The 18,216-nt window shown below is 29.6% G+C and overlaps 1 protein-coding gene across 4 annotated transcripts in view; it reads left to right on the top strand.

Annotated features, from left to right (window-relative positions):
- Positions 1 to 16,649, top strand: part of LOC129959505 (muscarinic acetylcholine receptor DM1-like) — a 282,793-nt gene extending 266,144 nt beyond the window's left edge. For all 4 annotated transcript variants that reach the window (XM_056072368.1, XM_056072367.1, XM_056072366.1 and 1 more), the window contains one exon: positions 14,365 to 16,649. In XM_056072368.1, coding sequence (XP_055928343.1) covers positions 14,471 to 16,456 — 1,986 coding nt within the window. In that variant the 5' untranslated portion in view covers positions 14,365 to 14,470 and the 3' untranslated portion in view covers positions 16,457 to 16,649. The remainder of the gene's footprint in view (positions 1 to 14,364) is intronic.
- The last annotated feature ends 1,567 nt before the right edge of the window (positions 16,650 to 18,216 follow it).

The following is an 18,216-nucleotide window of genomic DNA, read 5'->3' as shown; positions in this document are numbered from 1 at the left end:
TAGACTGAAAAGTATTCTTTCGATTCTATCGCAATATAATTTCTAAGAAAAATAACATTGTGGATTACCATTTTTATGTTTGAGGGAATTGTCATATTTGATTATATTTTCTCTTCTGATAATGATGATATTTCCACGTTTTAAAGCAATGATGCTGTCTTTTTAGAGTAATAATTTAAAATAAATTCTTTTATATTGATGCTACCTGGAAAATTTTCAGACCTGACTTTGATAAAGAGTTTATTGAATCATTTATCATTCTGCTGTATGTGAAAACTTTTACAGAAAATAAGAATCAAACATGCAGCCTACAACATCAAAACTATTTTGTTTCGATGGTACAAAGAAAGGGAAAATTTGAACAAACCCCGAAAAAATCCCACGAACAGCTGCCACTTTGAAGCATAAACTGATCAAACATAGAAACCTGATTTTTGAATCAGGAGATATTTTTTATATTCTTCTCTTTCCTTTTGTATTCCTCTGTCATTCATCGGTTGAGGGTATAGTTTGTCATAAATCACACTTCCGGTATTATTAACAAAACATGATAAAGTAGCATTTGGTATTTAGAGTAATGCATCTTTCACTGGTTTTTGCTATGCCAAGCATCCATAAAATAACTCTTTTTCTGACACAAAAAAAGTTTCTGCGAGCGTAGAGAAGATTTATGATGGCAATACCTGTCGTCAATTTTTTTAAAAAACATGAAACTATACAGTGAGAGTGCCTCACGATCAATCAAACGGATTATTTACACCTCGAGTTTTCTCATTTTTGAATTCTTATAAAGGCTCAATTGGATCCATTTTCAATCTAGAGATCAAAAACAACCAACACAAAAGAAAATGTATATTTCTGTGCTCCCAGAAAATCTAGATATCACAAAATAAAATATTTGTGTCTGTATTTTATCAATTTTTGAGCCCTAGATGCAGTATTTTCTATTATAGTTGCATCATTTTGAAGTTCTATATCTGGAAATTCCGATCACACATATTTTTCACATATCAAATTTGTATTTTGTATTAGTTATAGAGACGTTAAGCTAATAGTAAGCCATAAAGTGAGGAATTTTTTAACATATTTACTATTTCACTCACAAATATTGACCTATAGTGTTCTTTTAAACTCCGTGTTAGTGCAGTTTTAGATATATGAAGGGCGAAACCTTCATTCTATTTCATATCGAATGATATCATTTTATTCCAAATCCATTTTTTTATCACAAAATGTTTTATGGAAAATATACATTCGTTTCAAAATTCAGAGAAAACCGTGAAAAGTGCTTATGAAAATTAACAATGTAATGTAAAAACTTTTTAGACAAATAAAAATTTTCAGATTCTGAATACATTTAAAATCAGAAGAAAGAAAATTATTTTAATGCAATTATAAAAATTGAAATGTTATTAAAATATTTCAACTAAATGTATCTGTGAGCATTTTATCGCGAAAATAAAGCAATTCCCTGTGTAAAAAATCTTTAAGTACATCGGATTAAATTCTATCTAATAACGCATAAAAAATATTTAATAAAGAATATTGGCAGACTATTGTTTATAATTAAGCATTTAGAGTAAATTTTAATGTATGATCTTTACAACAATTTTGTAGATTTATATCAAATTTTGAACTTCATCTGTCAAAAAGGGAAACTGATGCTTGATTCTTTTCTCTATATTTCTACCCTGAACACAAAGCTCTTAAGAGAAAGACAAATTAAGAGATTATTAAGAGAAAGTCTAGAGAAAAACAATTAATCTGATTTATAAATATAATGATATTTTTTCAATACATTTTCAGAGTAATGTAGGACTCCTTAGAATTTTTAGAACTATGTAGAATAACAGAGAACATGATATGTTGAACTGATAATTTTATATGAAATGAACTTCTTAAAGAGAACTTCATTACTTTTATCTATACGAATCATTAGAAAAATCGCGCTCATTTCATCTTATCTGACATTTCATCAGAAATACATCACTTTCAGTCTTTGGAATTTGGATATAAGTTTCCTGTAATGACACGAAAGGTTTAACTCATGATTAATGATGATGATGATGAGTCCTATGCAACCAAATTGATGAATTATGTGGTCCAGATCGAACCAGAAGATTTAAGTACCTTTATTGCAAAGAAAAGAAGTGGAAGTATTTTTTCTAAGTAGGAAGTTATTGAAAAAAACGGAGCTAGCTGAAAAAAAATTAGCAAACTATTTTGCTTTTAATTATTATAATTATTTCTTTGAAAATATTTCATATTAGTGAAGAAAAGGTAGAAATAATAAAATAAGCCAGTGGAAGCACTCTGTCTTTGCTATACTATGACGTCACTCTCTTTTTCTCTCTTGAAAGCTGTGCAATGAACTTGGAATCGTGCATTTGTTGCGCATCATCTGAAATGAACTCCAAAACAAGTTCATGAGTGTTGACTTTATTTTCGTAACCTTTCACTTGTCAGAATAAGATTTTAGTTTTTTATAGTTCTCCTCTTTGCATTTGTATCAAAACATTATATGTCAGAAATACACAAAGCCAAAATATGAAATTTTGATGTAATAGCTAGAGTCACTCGCGACATATAGTATTTTATAACAGGCGACAACAATCACATATCAAATACAATTTGACAGCAGATTTAGCAAACCTATACAAGTGTTTTATATTAATAAAATTCTTTGGCAAATTGAACATTTTTTGAATTGTTGCATTATTACATACACACGAATTAACACACCGAAAAACAATCAACCTCTGAACGGATTTGATCTAATTACTAATTGATTGAAAGATACAATACCAGAAATAAAACATAGAGTATTCGCATGCTCACAACTGAACAGATAAATTTTCTGATGTCGAATTTTGTCCAAAATTTGATAGAAAGCTATAATTTTGGTCCAATGACATCATCCTAAATTTCATCCATCTTTCTTGCAACCTTTTTGAGTGACCGCATTCACAGACAGACAGAATAAAAACATTCTTTGGGGAATAAAAACATTTTTTTTGTTCAACTCAGTTTAACTAAAATGCTCAGATTCATCAAAATATTACGAATTACTAACGATTACCGTGCATTCTCTCTGTGTACTTCGTGTATAGGAGAGTAAAAAGCTATTACTTATGCTATCCCTTATGTTATTACTTATACTATAGCTACTACTTATGCTATCGTCTGAAACATTATATCATCATAAAGTAGCATAATAGTTCGGACGAGTAAAACTATTGTCTGGATAATTAGAGACTCCAACAGAAAAGTTGTGCGAAGAAGAACTCTAGTAGTAGAACTCTTATGATTTATTGGCAACCAGCAAAGTTACCCTTGCCCTGCCTATGCAAGCAAGATTATCATCCACATATTCGTGATATTTTCCTCACCTAGAGCAAACAATACAGTGGCACAGTTATACAAGTCCGTACGAAGAATAAAAATATTCGAATGGTAAAGCATCTCTATCGCCGTTAAAAAAAAAGTTAATTTCGAACAATTCATTCAAAGTCGGCAAAGTTCAAATGTCCATAATTATTCGCTGAAAGGTAATTTCCTTGATTCGTTTATTTACGCTTTCTTAAACTATTTAACTCTTATTACTTTATCATAAAATATTATCTTTTAAATTCAAAAGAAGAACTACGCCCTTCTTTCCCTCCAGGGAAAATTCGCTTTTATTCTATCTTTTTTGATAAATACATTTCTTTCCACATCGTTCTTCTTCAGAAAATAAGAAAATAACAAAATGCGGATGTGAAGTTTTACCATCCGTTCGATTTTTCCTTCTTAAATTCCGAAAAAGAACGGCTTATCGCATAAGCTGAAATTGTATTCTGAAAATTAAAAGTGAATTGAAATCGTTCAGCGTTTTAAGTGATGTAGAATTGGATTTCCAAATGCTAGAAGGAAATCGTTCTCCGTGAAAGACCACGTCGCTTCGCCTAAAACGATAAGTTTCACTCTTCTACTTGCAGCTCTTATCATCCGATCAGAGAAACCGATTGGCAAAAAAAATAATGTTGTAACTTTCGATTTGGAATATTTTATTCAATTTCGGAGCATTTCTGGAATAGTTGTTATAAGAAAAAGACGAATTCGAAACTTTCTTGCATAACTTTCAGTAACGTTCTCATCTTTTCCATCAAAAGGATTTGCCTCGATCCTATTCCATTTTTAAAAGAAACCTTTTATCATATTTTAAACAAGCTGTCACTTGCAATTAAAGTCATTGTATCTCTGAATGTTTTAAATTGCATATTAGTATCTAAACTGTTTATGAAGTTGTCAGTTGTGGAAGAATTTAATTATAGTTACGCCCCGTTTCTAATTAATTCAAGGGTAACTTTAGGACAATTCTCGTGATTTTCAACCTCTGTTAGATGTCCTTGGCCGGCATCCCCTTTTCAAACTTCCATTCCATACCAAAGGAAGGGCATTTGGAAAAGGTGGATTTACCATGCTCTATATTAGTGTATCTGATAACCCTTTAATAATAGCGGGGTCTGAGTCTAGAACTCTTCAGTTCTGAAGCGAGAACCTTAACACTAGATCACCAAGCCTGCGGAGAAGACATTTAAATTGGTGTTCTCGTAGTTTCAAAGCTTGACATCATCTCTGTTTTTTATTCATGTTTTCTGTTTTTCAAATTGGTGCAATCACCCTTTTAAATGAGTGTATATTCATTTTTTTGTATTATTAATAGCTTTTGTCAGTTTCTTTAGCAAAATTTTCAATTACATTCGTATCTTTGCCATGATAACAGTTTCTCCGACACCATCTTAATTTTTATGATTGATTTCTTGATATTTTTTAAAAAGCAATAATTCGCATCTGAGTTGATTTTGATTATTTTATATTACTTACAAGTGCTGTCAATCATTTTGAAAAACTTTCAGTAGCATTCATATTCTTCCATGAAGACACTTTTACCACTTCTAAAAAAAGTCTTTCATCCCGTTTTAAATAAGCTGTTATTCATAATGAAACTAACTGTGCCTCAAGATATTTGTAATCCCATATTTCCATTTAAATCACAGTGAAATTTTCAATAGTTAAAGAAGTTTATACTCGCTTTCTCACGACTTACATATTAAACACTTGAAATTCATTTACTATTACATATTTTATGCTTTTCATTTGTTACAGAACCCTTTAACTATATATACATCCAATTTATTTTTATCGCTTACAGTTATTTTTTGGAACTTTATTGCTGTTTACATCTTTCCCATTTTCATATTCCATTTTAAAAGAGTTGTTTTTCATCGGATTTTAGAAAGCTGTCACTCGCAATTAGACTAAGCGTATACCTGAATGTTTTAAGATTATGTAACTGTTGTAAAATAACAGCAACTTAAAAGATCTACACTTTCGTATTTGTACTTCGAGTATCCCATTTTTACATTAGTTACTTTCAATTATATTTTCAATTTCATCGCATTACTAACATGAAAATTACTCTCCATGGAAAATCATAAATTAATTGGTTTTGACACAAATGTTGCTTTTATCCTTGACTGTATCAGAAAATTTAAACAGCTTAAGAGATCAGCACTTACGTAATCGTTGCTAACAGAACAAATGCATTTCTCCTTTTTTTTGTTACATTTGACTCCATAATGCTCCTGGGTGCGCTTTTTTTAAATTTGCCTTTACCATTTTGTGAAAATGCAAGCAATTCAGAAATATCTCTAATGAAAAGTGACAAATTAAATACTTCAGAAGCTTAAATATTACTGATGTTTATGCTATTTATTACTTTCAGTTAGAACTTGTTTTCACTGAGCACTTAACTTACAATATTTGCCTCTGAACTCTCCCCCTTTTTCTTTATCTGAATTTAATAAACAATTCCGTTTGTCTATTTTCCTCCATACCATTCACCCTTCGAAATTAATATACATCATGGTGATGGATGAATATACAGTAACAAATTAACTTTATTTTATGGAGCGTTAACGCTCCGCATCATTCATTTTTTGGATTTTTCCATGAAATAAGTCATTTGTTTCTCCAGGATTCTGATATGCTTACCTTTTCTTATATTTCTTTCACGTGAGTGATTTTTTTTTATCTTTACAATAAGAGGTCCGCGCAAGAATACTTTCATTTTTGCAATTTTGCATGGTCATAAAACAGTGGTCTTCAAAATTTGACTTATTAAATTTAAAAAGAAAAAAATTAAGAACGAAATTGGTCAGATTAAAGAAAACTAGCAGTGCTAGGATTCTTTTTGTTTATTTTATCTCTTAATAGAATGCCGTTGAATAAGGATATTGTAATTCTAATATAAACATTCTAATCCTAACTGTTCGATATGTAAACAGTTACATTCAGACATTACTTTCAAAGTTTGCTTTCTATATGTAATTCAGGCAAGGCCTTTAAATTGCTTTGTCATAAATTAGGGTTAAAATGAAAAAGAATAAATTAATAATTGATATATCTGAATATAATTTTGAAAAAAAATTGAAAAATTTCTCTGCATTCTTTTATTAAAGAAATCTGGAGACGTACAGAGTAAAAGTAAATGTAAAAAATTTTCTCATGTGATGTTAGATATTGGAACTGATATTTTTCTGAGAAATACCGTTAGACTATGTATAAACTTCAAAAATATAATCCTACCAAACAAAAGCTTTTAATTCGTAAAAAATTTACTCTTTTTTTCTTTTCAAGAATTTTCTATCAATGCGCACGTTCAAACAATTAATCATTTTACTAGTACTTATACTTCACACTTTTTCTCTAATTTTAGAAAGTAACAAAAAAAAGAATTCTATAAGGAAAGATTTTAATTTATATTGGTTTCATTGATTCTTTTCGAGAGGCTCGGTGCTTATTAATATGCTCAAAAAATTGCTCATTTTTATCAGTTTACACACTTGCTCATTTTTATCAGTTTACACACTTGCTCATTTTTATCAGTCACACTTTTTTTCCCATTATTTTTCAATGCATGTTGGGAAAATAGTTACATAAACAAAGCTTTTAATTTATAAAGATTTCATGGATTTACTAAAGAAGACTTCATTTATTCATCTGAACCAAATGTATCTTTATAGATGCATAAAAATTAATATGCTATTTCGAGCTTTTCCCAATATTGTTAGAAGCAAAGAGGAAAGAATTTTTGAAAATTATATGTTGCATATTCTTCTAAACCTTTTCTTTTTATAAAATAGTATTTTGCTTTAAGGTGATTCCTGTTATATATCTTTTTATTGGTATATGTCTGAAGTCGTTCAATGTTTGCTTTCCGAAAAATATAGCATTAGATAAATACAGAAGCTCAGTTTAGATGCGTGGAAAATACATATTTCATTTTTAGTATATGTGTTATGTTGTATGCATTCCGATACATTTTTGTGTTGTATCCTATACATAATATCATGTCATCTTTTCGATTTATTTCAATACTACAGATAATAGATATCTGAAAGTATTGTTGTGATAAAAAAAAACAGATAAGCGCATATTTTATTTAATATTTTTATAAAATGAATAATGCTCGGTAGTTTGACTATATGTATATGAAACAAAACACAAATAAGCATTTACAGCTTAACTCAATTATTAGAATAATTCTTAACAAATCATACATTACTGAGATATTGAAAAGTAATGCGTACTTAAAAATATACAAAATTTCTTTGCAGGTTTTTATTTTTTCATTTAAATAGAAATAAAAATTCTGAAGGTCTGGCACTAACAAAAATTTAAATATATTTTAACATTTTGAAATGTTTTTGTTTGCAAAGAGAGACGTATCTATAAATAGCCATTTGATCTTTATAATTTTCAGTGCCACCTTATGATCTAAAAGCTTAAGATATTATTTTTCAATTTCCTATTGTTGGAAATCAGATTAATTCATACATAAATTTCGTAAAAATAATTATAATAATTATTAAAAACACGTTCGACTAGATAAAAAAATCGGCATTGTAAAATTAAATTCTTCAAGTAGATATTAAGAAGTTTAAAGTAGAGACAGAATAATTAATCCTTGCTTGAAAAAATGTAGCATGTTAGCTTAATTTTGATTCTGAAGGAAAAATGAAACTATGTAATATCTTCTTTGAATGTTTTTCATCTAACATTGAACATTTATTAGCTTTCACTTTTAATTTCAGAAGACTGAAATCCTTCAATGAATTTTTTAACATGAAATATTTTGTTTATATTACACCTCATTTTCTAAAATTAATTTCGTCAATCAGTCTTCATCCTTTTCTACTAAATTCCACCATTTCTTTGGTATAAAAGTTGGATTACGCCCTCCGATTATAAATCAATCTTGAAAAGCAATTTTTTAATACTTTTAAAACTTATCTTAACATTTAGTTAACTCTTTTTTTTTTTTTTTTTTTTTTGAAATATTGATAATCGCTCCTTTTTGTCGCATAGTATTCAAAATTTCTCTTTACATCTTCGGCGCATATCATGTTGAAAACAAGTCTGGAAAGCTTTTATCTAGTTACTAATAAAATAAGATGGCTGAACGGAAGCAATTATTGCAGTATTCCAACCATTCTCCGAACCATTAAGTCTGCTCTCTAGACACCTGAAAAGTTCACCGCAATGGTCTGACCTGTTGGTGATATTTATTAAGGGATCTGAAGAAGTGATATTTCTAAGGTCCACGCAGCTTAAGGTAGCAAATGCTATCACACAGTAAATGGCTACTGCGCAGTTTCAAAGATAACAACTCAGAGGAATTGTTCCCCATCATGGGACAGTGCTTGGCGCCCGTGTTCAAACAAGGGGTGATGGGACCGTCCTCTCCCCTATAGATAAGACACTCGAGCCATTAGTCTGCCAAGGCAGTATTAAAAGCAAGGCGAGGAAACTTTCCGATTTGCCAGACTTTTCTTACCTGAGGTAGAGTTAAGACCTGAAGAATCTATTTTCTGATAGATGTCGATGCTGTACCAATGACAGAAAAGGAAACTAGTTTTAGTTCTATACGTACTTGAGCATTTTATTTCATAGGTAACTATAGTGTTTTCATATTAAAAAAAATAGGGATGAAATATTAATAACTATATATATCTTTATTCGATCCTATTCGATTCGGTATTTATTTTTCTAACTATTAGAATAAACTCTAAAATAACAAATAGGATATCGGTCGTGTACTAAGAGCTATATATCTCTTGTCTGTTCCTTTGCGTGGATTTTATGTTCAGTTAATTATCGGAATAGACATAAAAGAACAGAGCGGGTACCATTCGACGATTTATATTGGTCTCTTAAGCTCAGAAATGATGTTTTATTAATTAGAGGAGTAAAATATAAAGAATTATACCAGCTTTTAGATATGTACTGAGAGCTGCATATATCTTTATTTGATTCCTTTGTTTGGAATAGATATTTAATTAATTGCCGGAAAAGACAATAGCATAATAGAAAGCATTTCAATCTTACATGTATATAGATATCTATTTATTTCTATTTCCTTTTCCTAATATTGATATTTATAACATAAATGGAGCATAATATAAAATAGCAGAAAATATACCGGTTCTATATATGTACTGAAAGCTATTTCTTTATTCTATCCATCAACTTCAAACAGATGTTTAGTTAATAATAAATATAGACAACAAAATATATAAAGTATAGCATCTTGGATGTATGCTGATACTATATAAATCTTCCTTCTAACTTAGATTGGATTTAATGCTTAGTTATTAAGCGGAAAAGTAAAATAATAGGTAATATACCTTATTTTAGATAATTCGATATCCTCGGTGATCATCAAATGAAAACTAAAAATTTTTAATTCGTTAGAATATAAAGCACGTAGAAAAGCATTTTTTTATTGTTATTAATATAAATGGATACATATCTAAAATGAAATCTGCTTGACCTTTTTTTTTTTTTTTGTATTCTAATGTCTTTTAAAATATTTGCAGTTTCAAAGCAGTAAAAATATTATTAATTTGGTGATTTATGGGATAAATAAACATTTATTTATCTTAACAAAATTATAATTCAATAATGGGATTTATGGGAAAAATAATCATTTATTTATCTTATCAAAAATTATAATTCAATAATGTTTAATTCATATTTGTGTGCAATTTTTAATGCGAACTTATTCCTCATATTTCGGAAAAGGTACCAAATTTGTTTCATTTTTAGTAACTCGCATATATTTCAAATAAACATTATGCTGCCATGTGGCTAATAATAATTTTCAATGCTTAATGTTTCTTTAGTAATAGTAATTGTTATCTTTTGCTTTCTAAATTCCAATTAAAAAATTAATTTTTTTCCTTGACTGATAGCATAGTTAAAGGAAAAGTATGCTCTAAATGAAGTATCATGTAAATATTAAGTTATATTTTTGAAATAACTAAGTTATTTCATTCTAAATAGATAATACTGAATTACTTGCTTTGTTTTGTTTTATATTATCATTTATGACTTCTAAATTCCAGACATTTTATGTGAACCAAAAATTTTCCCTTGAAAATTTTATCCATTAATCATTCAGAATAGTTACTTTCGTCTACTTTTAAAATAAATTTATGTATGAAAGTTTGTCATATAGTTTTCATCTTTTTTGGTGCTAGTATTTTGTAATGCTTACCCTTAAAATATTAGCACATGAATAAGTGAATCGTCGTCCACATTTTGAATATAATTTCAATGTCTTGCTAGTTTAGACAAAGAAAATAACGTTTGTTTTTCTTTCTCTTTTCTATCACATATGGAGAAATAAATGAATTTTCTACGATTTTTTTTTAGTTTATTTTTATTTTTTAATTCATTCATTGCATATAACCGTAAAGATTTTAGCGTAAGAGATCATATGATTCCATATTATTTCTTATCTCAAACTGATAAAGAGTTTAACTTATCGATAAATTTGTTTTCATTCGAAGCACAAATTTAAAAAGTTTTTTTTTCCATTTTTATTTCTGCATGTTAAATTATTATTGAAATTGCATTTTCTTACATTTTAGTATCTGACTGTATTTTTGGGAAAAGTAACAACAATTTCTTGTCGAAATTAAACAATTATGTGTATATGCATTTGCCGCTTAAATTTAAAGAAGCAAAGCAAATTTACTATGCTTTGCTATATTAATGCTTTGATGGTATAATAATCCATTTTACTTATAAAATGTTGCATTTTTGGTACTTTGGTGTATTTATTATGGATACAAAGGAATATCTTTATTCTCTCAAACTTCAGTCAATCTTTTAAAACCCACATACGACGATGCATTTAATCCAGACATAATTTCAATGTATCTGCATACAAATTGTAACGTGAGATTTCTTACTTAATAAAAATTTTAATGTATTACTTTTAAAATTTGCATATTTGATAATATTCAGTAATTTTCTATGTTTGTATATTTCTGGCACAGAATGGTTCTCCAATTTTCATTTTCCTAAATTATTAAAAAATTCTATCGCTCCAACTTGAATGAACCGAATCTCTTTCAAGAATCGAGCTAAAGATACTTCTGCTATTCATTTTTATGATTAAAAGTCGATGTGATTTTCAAGTTTTAAAATTATTGACAGCTTCTGAATCCGGAGCGGTATCTATCGGTGGCATGTGAAACTAAACTCATTTCTTGACCAAATTTATTAAGTTCCAACGAAAATTACTTAGAATCTGTCAGAATTTGCTAATTTATCCATTTTAAAAATCATCAGAACTTTTCTTGGTACTCAATTTCTTGTGGTCACATGTAAAGAGGAAATGAAAGATGTAAAAACTGATTGTGTCAATGAATTAACTTTATTACAAAGCATACTCACGAATAAATGTTGATTTATAAATATATCTTCCCCTGTTAAAACCTAGTAGTAAATGTATCTACGTTTTTTTTTTTTGGTATCTATATAAATAAGATATGCGAGTGTGTAATGGAAAGGAACTCTAAATTGTCTTTTTTTTTAGTTATTTTTCCTGTAAAGTTTTTAAATTTGTTTTCATATTATCCCTATGCAACTGTATGAAGGTTAAATGTTTTGCTACACACATAACAACATAAAACTTGAAAGAAATTATATTATTCAACTTTTACCTTTGATTCAAGAACTTCATGTTGTTATGCGAAGAAATCAAGTTAAAGCTTTTATGTTTACGTTACATTCCAGTCAAGGGCTGCATGTTACAATAAAAAATAACAGAGCTACGACTATTTCCTTATTTGCTAATCTGAAAGCACTAATAAAAGGTTGCTTATCCCGAACCTTCATTCTATCACCATAACGAATTCTAATTCGTATGCTGTACCAAAATTAAGCGACAGTTTTGCGACCGTTATTCTGGTCATAAAATTATAGGTCTTTGGTTGAGATATTAAATGTGAAGGTCAAAAGAAATTTTGGTGAAAAGACTGTATTTCAAGAAATTTATTGTTGAATAATATATTCCTTGAAAAATAATTTGCATTGCTTATCGTGTTTCTAGTTTTGTTTAGCTTTGTTTTTGCGAATTTCTTTTTTTTTCCAACACATTGAGAATCGTTGCTACTTAATATATTTAATATATTAATCCAAAATTTAGTTTTTTAAAAAATTGCGAAGATTTTAATGAAGTATGTAACTAGTTGTTTGCTTAAAAGCCTTTTTATTTTTCATAATTTTTCACTCAAAGTAATTATTGAAAATATTAATTATTATTAAAATTAATTGATAGCCGTTAATTATGTTTAATTAATAATTGACTATAAATTGTAATCTGGTGCCATTAAGTTTCTTTAAATAAAAAAAGCGTTTGCAAATAAGCAATTTGTTGAAGGTTTTTTTTAAATAAACATTTTTAATCTCTTATTCAAGAACGTTGAAATATCTACGCAGAAAGAATGCCCAGAGAGATATTGAGTATAATTGCAATGAATAAAAGAAAAGGGCGTGTAAATTCGAAATTTACTAAAAACTGAAATTCCAAAAACGTACTTAAAAAATAAGGAAAGTTCTGCAAATATTTCTAAAATAAAATATTTTGTAATAAATAATATATCCCCAATTTAAAGAACTATTGAAATCGTTAAATTATTAAGTTGCTTCTGTAAGTAAAATTATAAATAGTGATTTGAATCTTTTTTTAATTTATAAACATATTCTTCATCGTATTTTCTTAAGACATGTGACCAAATACATAGCTCAGTGTTATCTTCTGTAGGAATTCTGTATTTTTGTTTTGAAGTTATAACGTTAACTTCTACCCTATAAGACTAGACTTCAAATTTGATAAAAACTTACAAATTTGGAGTTCATATACCAAATTTCATCCATCTAGCTTAAAGAGATTTTTGAGTTATTCAGTTCTCCGAAAAACAAACATAAATCTAAAAAAACTAATTTTCGGACGCAGACGCGTATGAAAAGCGGATATTAGTCACATTCTCGAGTTGATGTGCATTATTAATGGAATAAATTACAGTCATTCAAAGTGTGCATTTATTTTTGAAACCCCCTGTATTTGCTTTTTATCATATATAAAAAGGACAGATAAACAACATAAAATTCAAATTCAGTTATATTGATGAATTGTCTTTCAGTATTTATAATAATTACTGTAAGAAAATATTCAATTATCGTCTTAAACAATCTGTCAGTCTTCTATATATCTTTTGATTTGAATATTTTTATTTGATTTCAGATTTTAATAATTATCTCATTAGTAATATTACATAAGTTATTAAGGTAAACAGAGCTTTATACAAATTGTCGAATCCAAACAAGAATACCTTAACATACATTTACATTATCTTCACTTCTACATATTTCATTGTCTAGAAATTATCGCAACATTTCATGTTCTGAAGTTGAATCTGTTACTGATAATATTTATTAACAATAGCGTTAATTTTTCGAAACCTGTCTTTCACATAAATAAATGTGTCTTCCCATTAACGAAATATCATGAGCCTTCACACTTTTGAAACTCTTTATCTGCGAAAACAAAATGACCCATTTAAATTAACCTACTCCAAAAAGAAATTTCGTTCATTCAAATCCTTTTGTAAGCCAGATTACTAAGAGACTGCTGAACTTGAAATGAAATATTTGCATGAAGGATATTCTAAGTGTATTGAAATTTTTGAAAGAAAAACAAGCTGAGATTAGAAAAACTTGCTTGAGAAAAACAAGCTGAGAAAAAAGTCATTGATGTTACGAAATATAAAAATAAAATTTTAATTCAAGTGCAGTTCTTCTCTGAGTGTGCAGAAAATGGTACATAAGTCGTTTTATAATTTATTATGAATATGAAATGCAAGATTACTTTGATTTTGTTTACTTATTTGCCATTAGATATTTCAAAATATCAATTTATGCAATTAATAGGCCTTTTTTTAATAATTGTTTTTTCTTCTTCTATAGATATTCGAACAACCTGTTGGAAAACACACAGCAGGGATTTTGAAAAAAGCCTTTCCTGGGCAGCTCAAAAGTCTGATTGTCCTCTTCATTTATTGTAGCTGACATCATGGCTTCGCAGTCTGGAAATTCAATCAGCACTACGACCGCATTGTCATTGTCATTGACATCGATTTATTTTAATGCGACAAATGCGACCGTCGAGTTGATGTCTGAACCCGAAGCAGACAAACCCCCTTACTCTATGTTTGAGATGATTCTTATTGCCATTGTAGCAGGGTTTTTAAGCATCATCACTGTAATTGGGAACATCATGGTTATGATTTCTTTTAAAATGGATAAACAGCTGCAGACGATCAGCAACTACTTCCTTCTAAGTCTGGCAGTTGCTGATTTTTCAATTGGGCTTATATCCATGCCGTTGTTCACTATGTATTTGTTGATTGGTACTTGGCCTCTTGGGGATTTCGTTTGCGATTCTTGGTTGGCTTTTGATTACCTTAACAGCAATGCTTCTGTGCTTAATTTGCTCATCATCAGTTTTGACAGATACTTTTCTGTCACTCGGCCGTTAACTTATCGAGCATTGCGAACAACTAGAAGGGCTGCATTTATGATTGCATCAGCTTGGGTTATATCCTTAATGCTTTGGCCCCCTTGGATTTACGCTTGGCCCTATATAGAAGGTCGTAGAACCGTCAAGAAAAACCATTGTTATATTCAGTTCTTGGAGACCAACTCATACGTCACTTTTGGTACAGCTTTGGCAGCATTTTACGTTCCTGTAACGGTAATGTGTTTCCTTTATTGGAGAATCTGGCGTGAAACAAAGCAGAGGCAAAAGGATTTGACCCAGTTACAAGCTGGGAAGAAGGAAGATAGTCGGAAATCCACTTCAAGCGATGACCCGCCAGAACACGAAGAAGTTGCGCGCAAAACTGAAGACTGCAGAAGATTCCGAACTGATTCGTGCGTTCTTGAAGAAAATCTGGAGACAACCTATGTACCCACATCACTCTGCGTTGAAACATCTAAATACCTTCCGAAGACTAAGGAATCCAAGCGATTGAAGATTACCCAGTTACTGCGGACTTGGTGCCGATTTGACAAAGAAGGTGATCATCAAGAGGAAGAAAGTACTAGTCATGAATCTCCGGTTACTACTCCGGCTTCTCTCGAGACCCCAATGCAACCATGCTCCAGAACAGCTTCTATGAATTTCAGGATCGACCATCGTATTCCACTGCAGGCTCAGACATCAGTGCAGAAGACCAATGACCAGGCTATCCCAATGACTGAACGCAATCAAAGAAGATTTGAACCCATTATACCCGAATGGAAACGCCAGACAACTGCTTTGACTCCAAAACCCGTTGCCATTCCTGTGGTACCAACTGCTTCGACTTCAGGCGCTAGCACCAGTGGAATGTCAGTACGCCCTAAGCAACCAGCAACTGCACCAACAACCCCGCAAACTCCCCTTTGCTCGCCTGATTCCGTATATACCATTCTGATACGTTTACCTCCAAAATCAGCTTCTGTTGAAGGAGAAAGCCAGGCCTCTATCAAGATGATTATGGAAGATGATGAGAATCCTGATGCTATAGTACCTCTTAATGATGGTGAAAATAATAAGCCGACTTTGGAGATTGGAGGAGCCACTAACAGTTTGCTGAGAGGAATGAGAACCGCTGATCCTGCTGTGGATGCCATACGATTACCTTTGAATACGAAATTGGTTCATAAGCAAATTGCCAAGCACCGAGCTCCGAAAAAGAAGCGTAAACAGCAGGAAAGAAAACAGGAGATGAAGGCTGCCAAGACCCTCAGCGCTATTCTCTTTGCATTCACTGTCACCTGGACCCCCTACAACGTGCTGGTCCTCTACAAGACCCTGACCAACTGCGAAGATGATGATTGCATCACCCCTGGATTATGGAATTTTGCATATTACTTGTGCTACATCAACAGCACCGTGAATCCGTTTTGTTACGCACTCTGCAATGCAAATTTTAGAAGAACATACACCAGAATTTTATCCTGCAAATGGCACAACAAGAAGAAGACCCTGGATAACCGTGGCTATTTTACTTAAATGTTTATACATGTTCTTTGTATTATCTTATGGTGGTTAAATGTTGTGGACGTGTTGATGTTTTTATGCATTTGTGATGTATTTGTGGTATCTGGATATTAACATCTTTGTGTATTTTATCACCTTATTCACATTTGTAGTTTGCTACAAATGATTTGTAAATACACTTTATTCTTCATTGTTATTCAATAAATGTTTGGTGTACATTTTTGGTTTCTGTTGTGTTTTTTTTTTTTTTTTTTCCCTCCCTTCAGATTTTTTTTTTTTTTTTTTTGATTTTTTTTAAATAGCCTTACATTTGAACACTCAATGTAAGTAGAAATAGTCATTGTTACAACTACAATTCAAAGTAAATTTTGTACTATTTTCGATACCAAGTTAAAGAAATTTGAACTAACTATAAAATGTTAGGTATTAAAGGAGAGCATAATTTGTGTTCAGTATAGCTAAATGCTTGTGAAATAACTATAAAATTTTATATTTTCTCATTACCCCAATTGAAAAATTGCATTTTACATCATCACTGATTTTAGATTATATTCCAGGTTTTTCGCTTCCAGGTACATTTATAAAGAAATTATTTTCTATGTTTATTTTGGCGTGATATAATCTTCAGCATATTAAATACAAATCTCTTAAAAATAAGTTTAATTAAATATAAGTTTTTTAAAAGATGTATTTTCTACAACATTGTTGCCTTAACTTTTGAAATTCAGTAATATAATTAATGCTATCTTTTGAAGGAGAAATTATTACTTATATTTATATCATATTTAAATCTGCAAAATTCTTGACATTTTTTAAGTAAGTGAATACCGAAAAATAAATAAAATTTTAAATCATAATGATAAACTATCAGGAGCTATAAAGTTTCTGACGAATATATTTAGAAATATTTTTCAGTATAAATAGGGGTAACTAACAGCATTAATCTTGCCATAAAACGATAAGTTACATCAATTTATCGTTTTCATTTGTATCAAAGTCTAAACTGAAAAATTGAAACGGAATTCTTGATTTTAAAAATTTCAACTATTAAGAATTTTTATGTTCTTATAATAAAATATTTTAGCTTCATTAAGATCACATACACTCATTATCAATCAATTTCTTGAAGTGACCCATATAGTACAGTGGACTTATCATGAAAGTATAACAATCTGAAGAAAAAAATACATGGCAGGAATTTTATTCGTTTAAATTGTCTATTAGAAAGCTGTTACTATGCTTGTTCACGGAAATTAGACTGGATAAAGAAGAAGATGGCAAAGTTTTAACATCAGTTTTTCCTGAAAAACTTTATATAAGAAAGATGTATTTATTAAAACTTCGCAGCATTATATTAAAAGCGTCAAACCGTCGATTGTTAGGATATTTTAAATACAGCAGGAGTAAATTTTAAAAAAACATAAATTTGGAAGAAAATTTTTAATTTTTTACATTTTGAGAGAAACTTTTGTTTGAGTTTTTGTTACACAGAAGAAAATACTTGTTAAAATTTTAAGAGCAAAATCTGCAGTATTTTTAAATATTCAACTGATTCCATATATATTTTAGAAACATAAAACCATATGTATAAAGATGTTATATCCATTAGCTAACTAAATGAAATAAATTAATTTAATTTTGTGTTTCACCATTTCGTAAACTATTCACTGTTACAAGCAATTATTTGATAAAAAATTCAAAAAAATGTTACGTCGAATTTTTCAGAAATAATTATCTAGTTATATAAGTATTGAGATCTTGCCATGATTTAT

The sequence above is a fragment of the Argiope bruennichi genome, chromosome X1 (assembly GCF_947563725.1).
Source record: "Argiope bruennichi chromosome X1, qqArgBrue1.1, whole genome shotgun sequence".
Classification (NCBI taxonomy): domain Eukaryota; kingdom Metazoa; phylum Arthropoda; class Arachnida; order Araneae; family Araneidae; genus Argiope; species Argiope bruennichi.
This window is presented reverse-complemented; position numbering and strand designations above follow the sequence as displayed.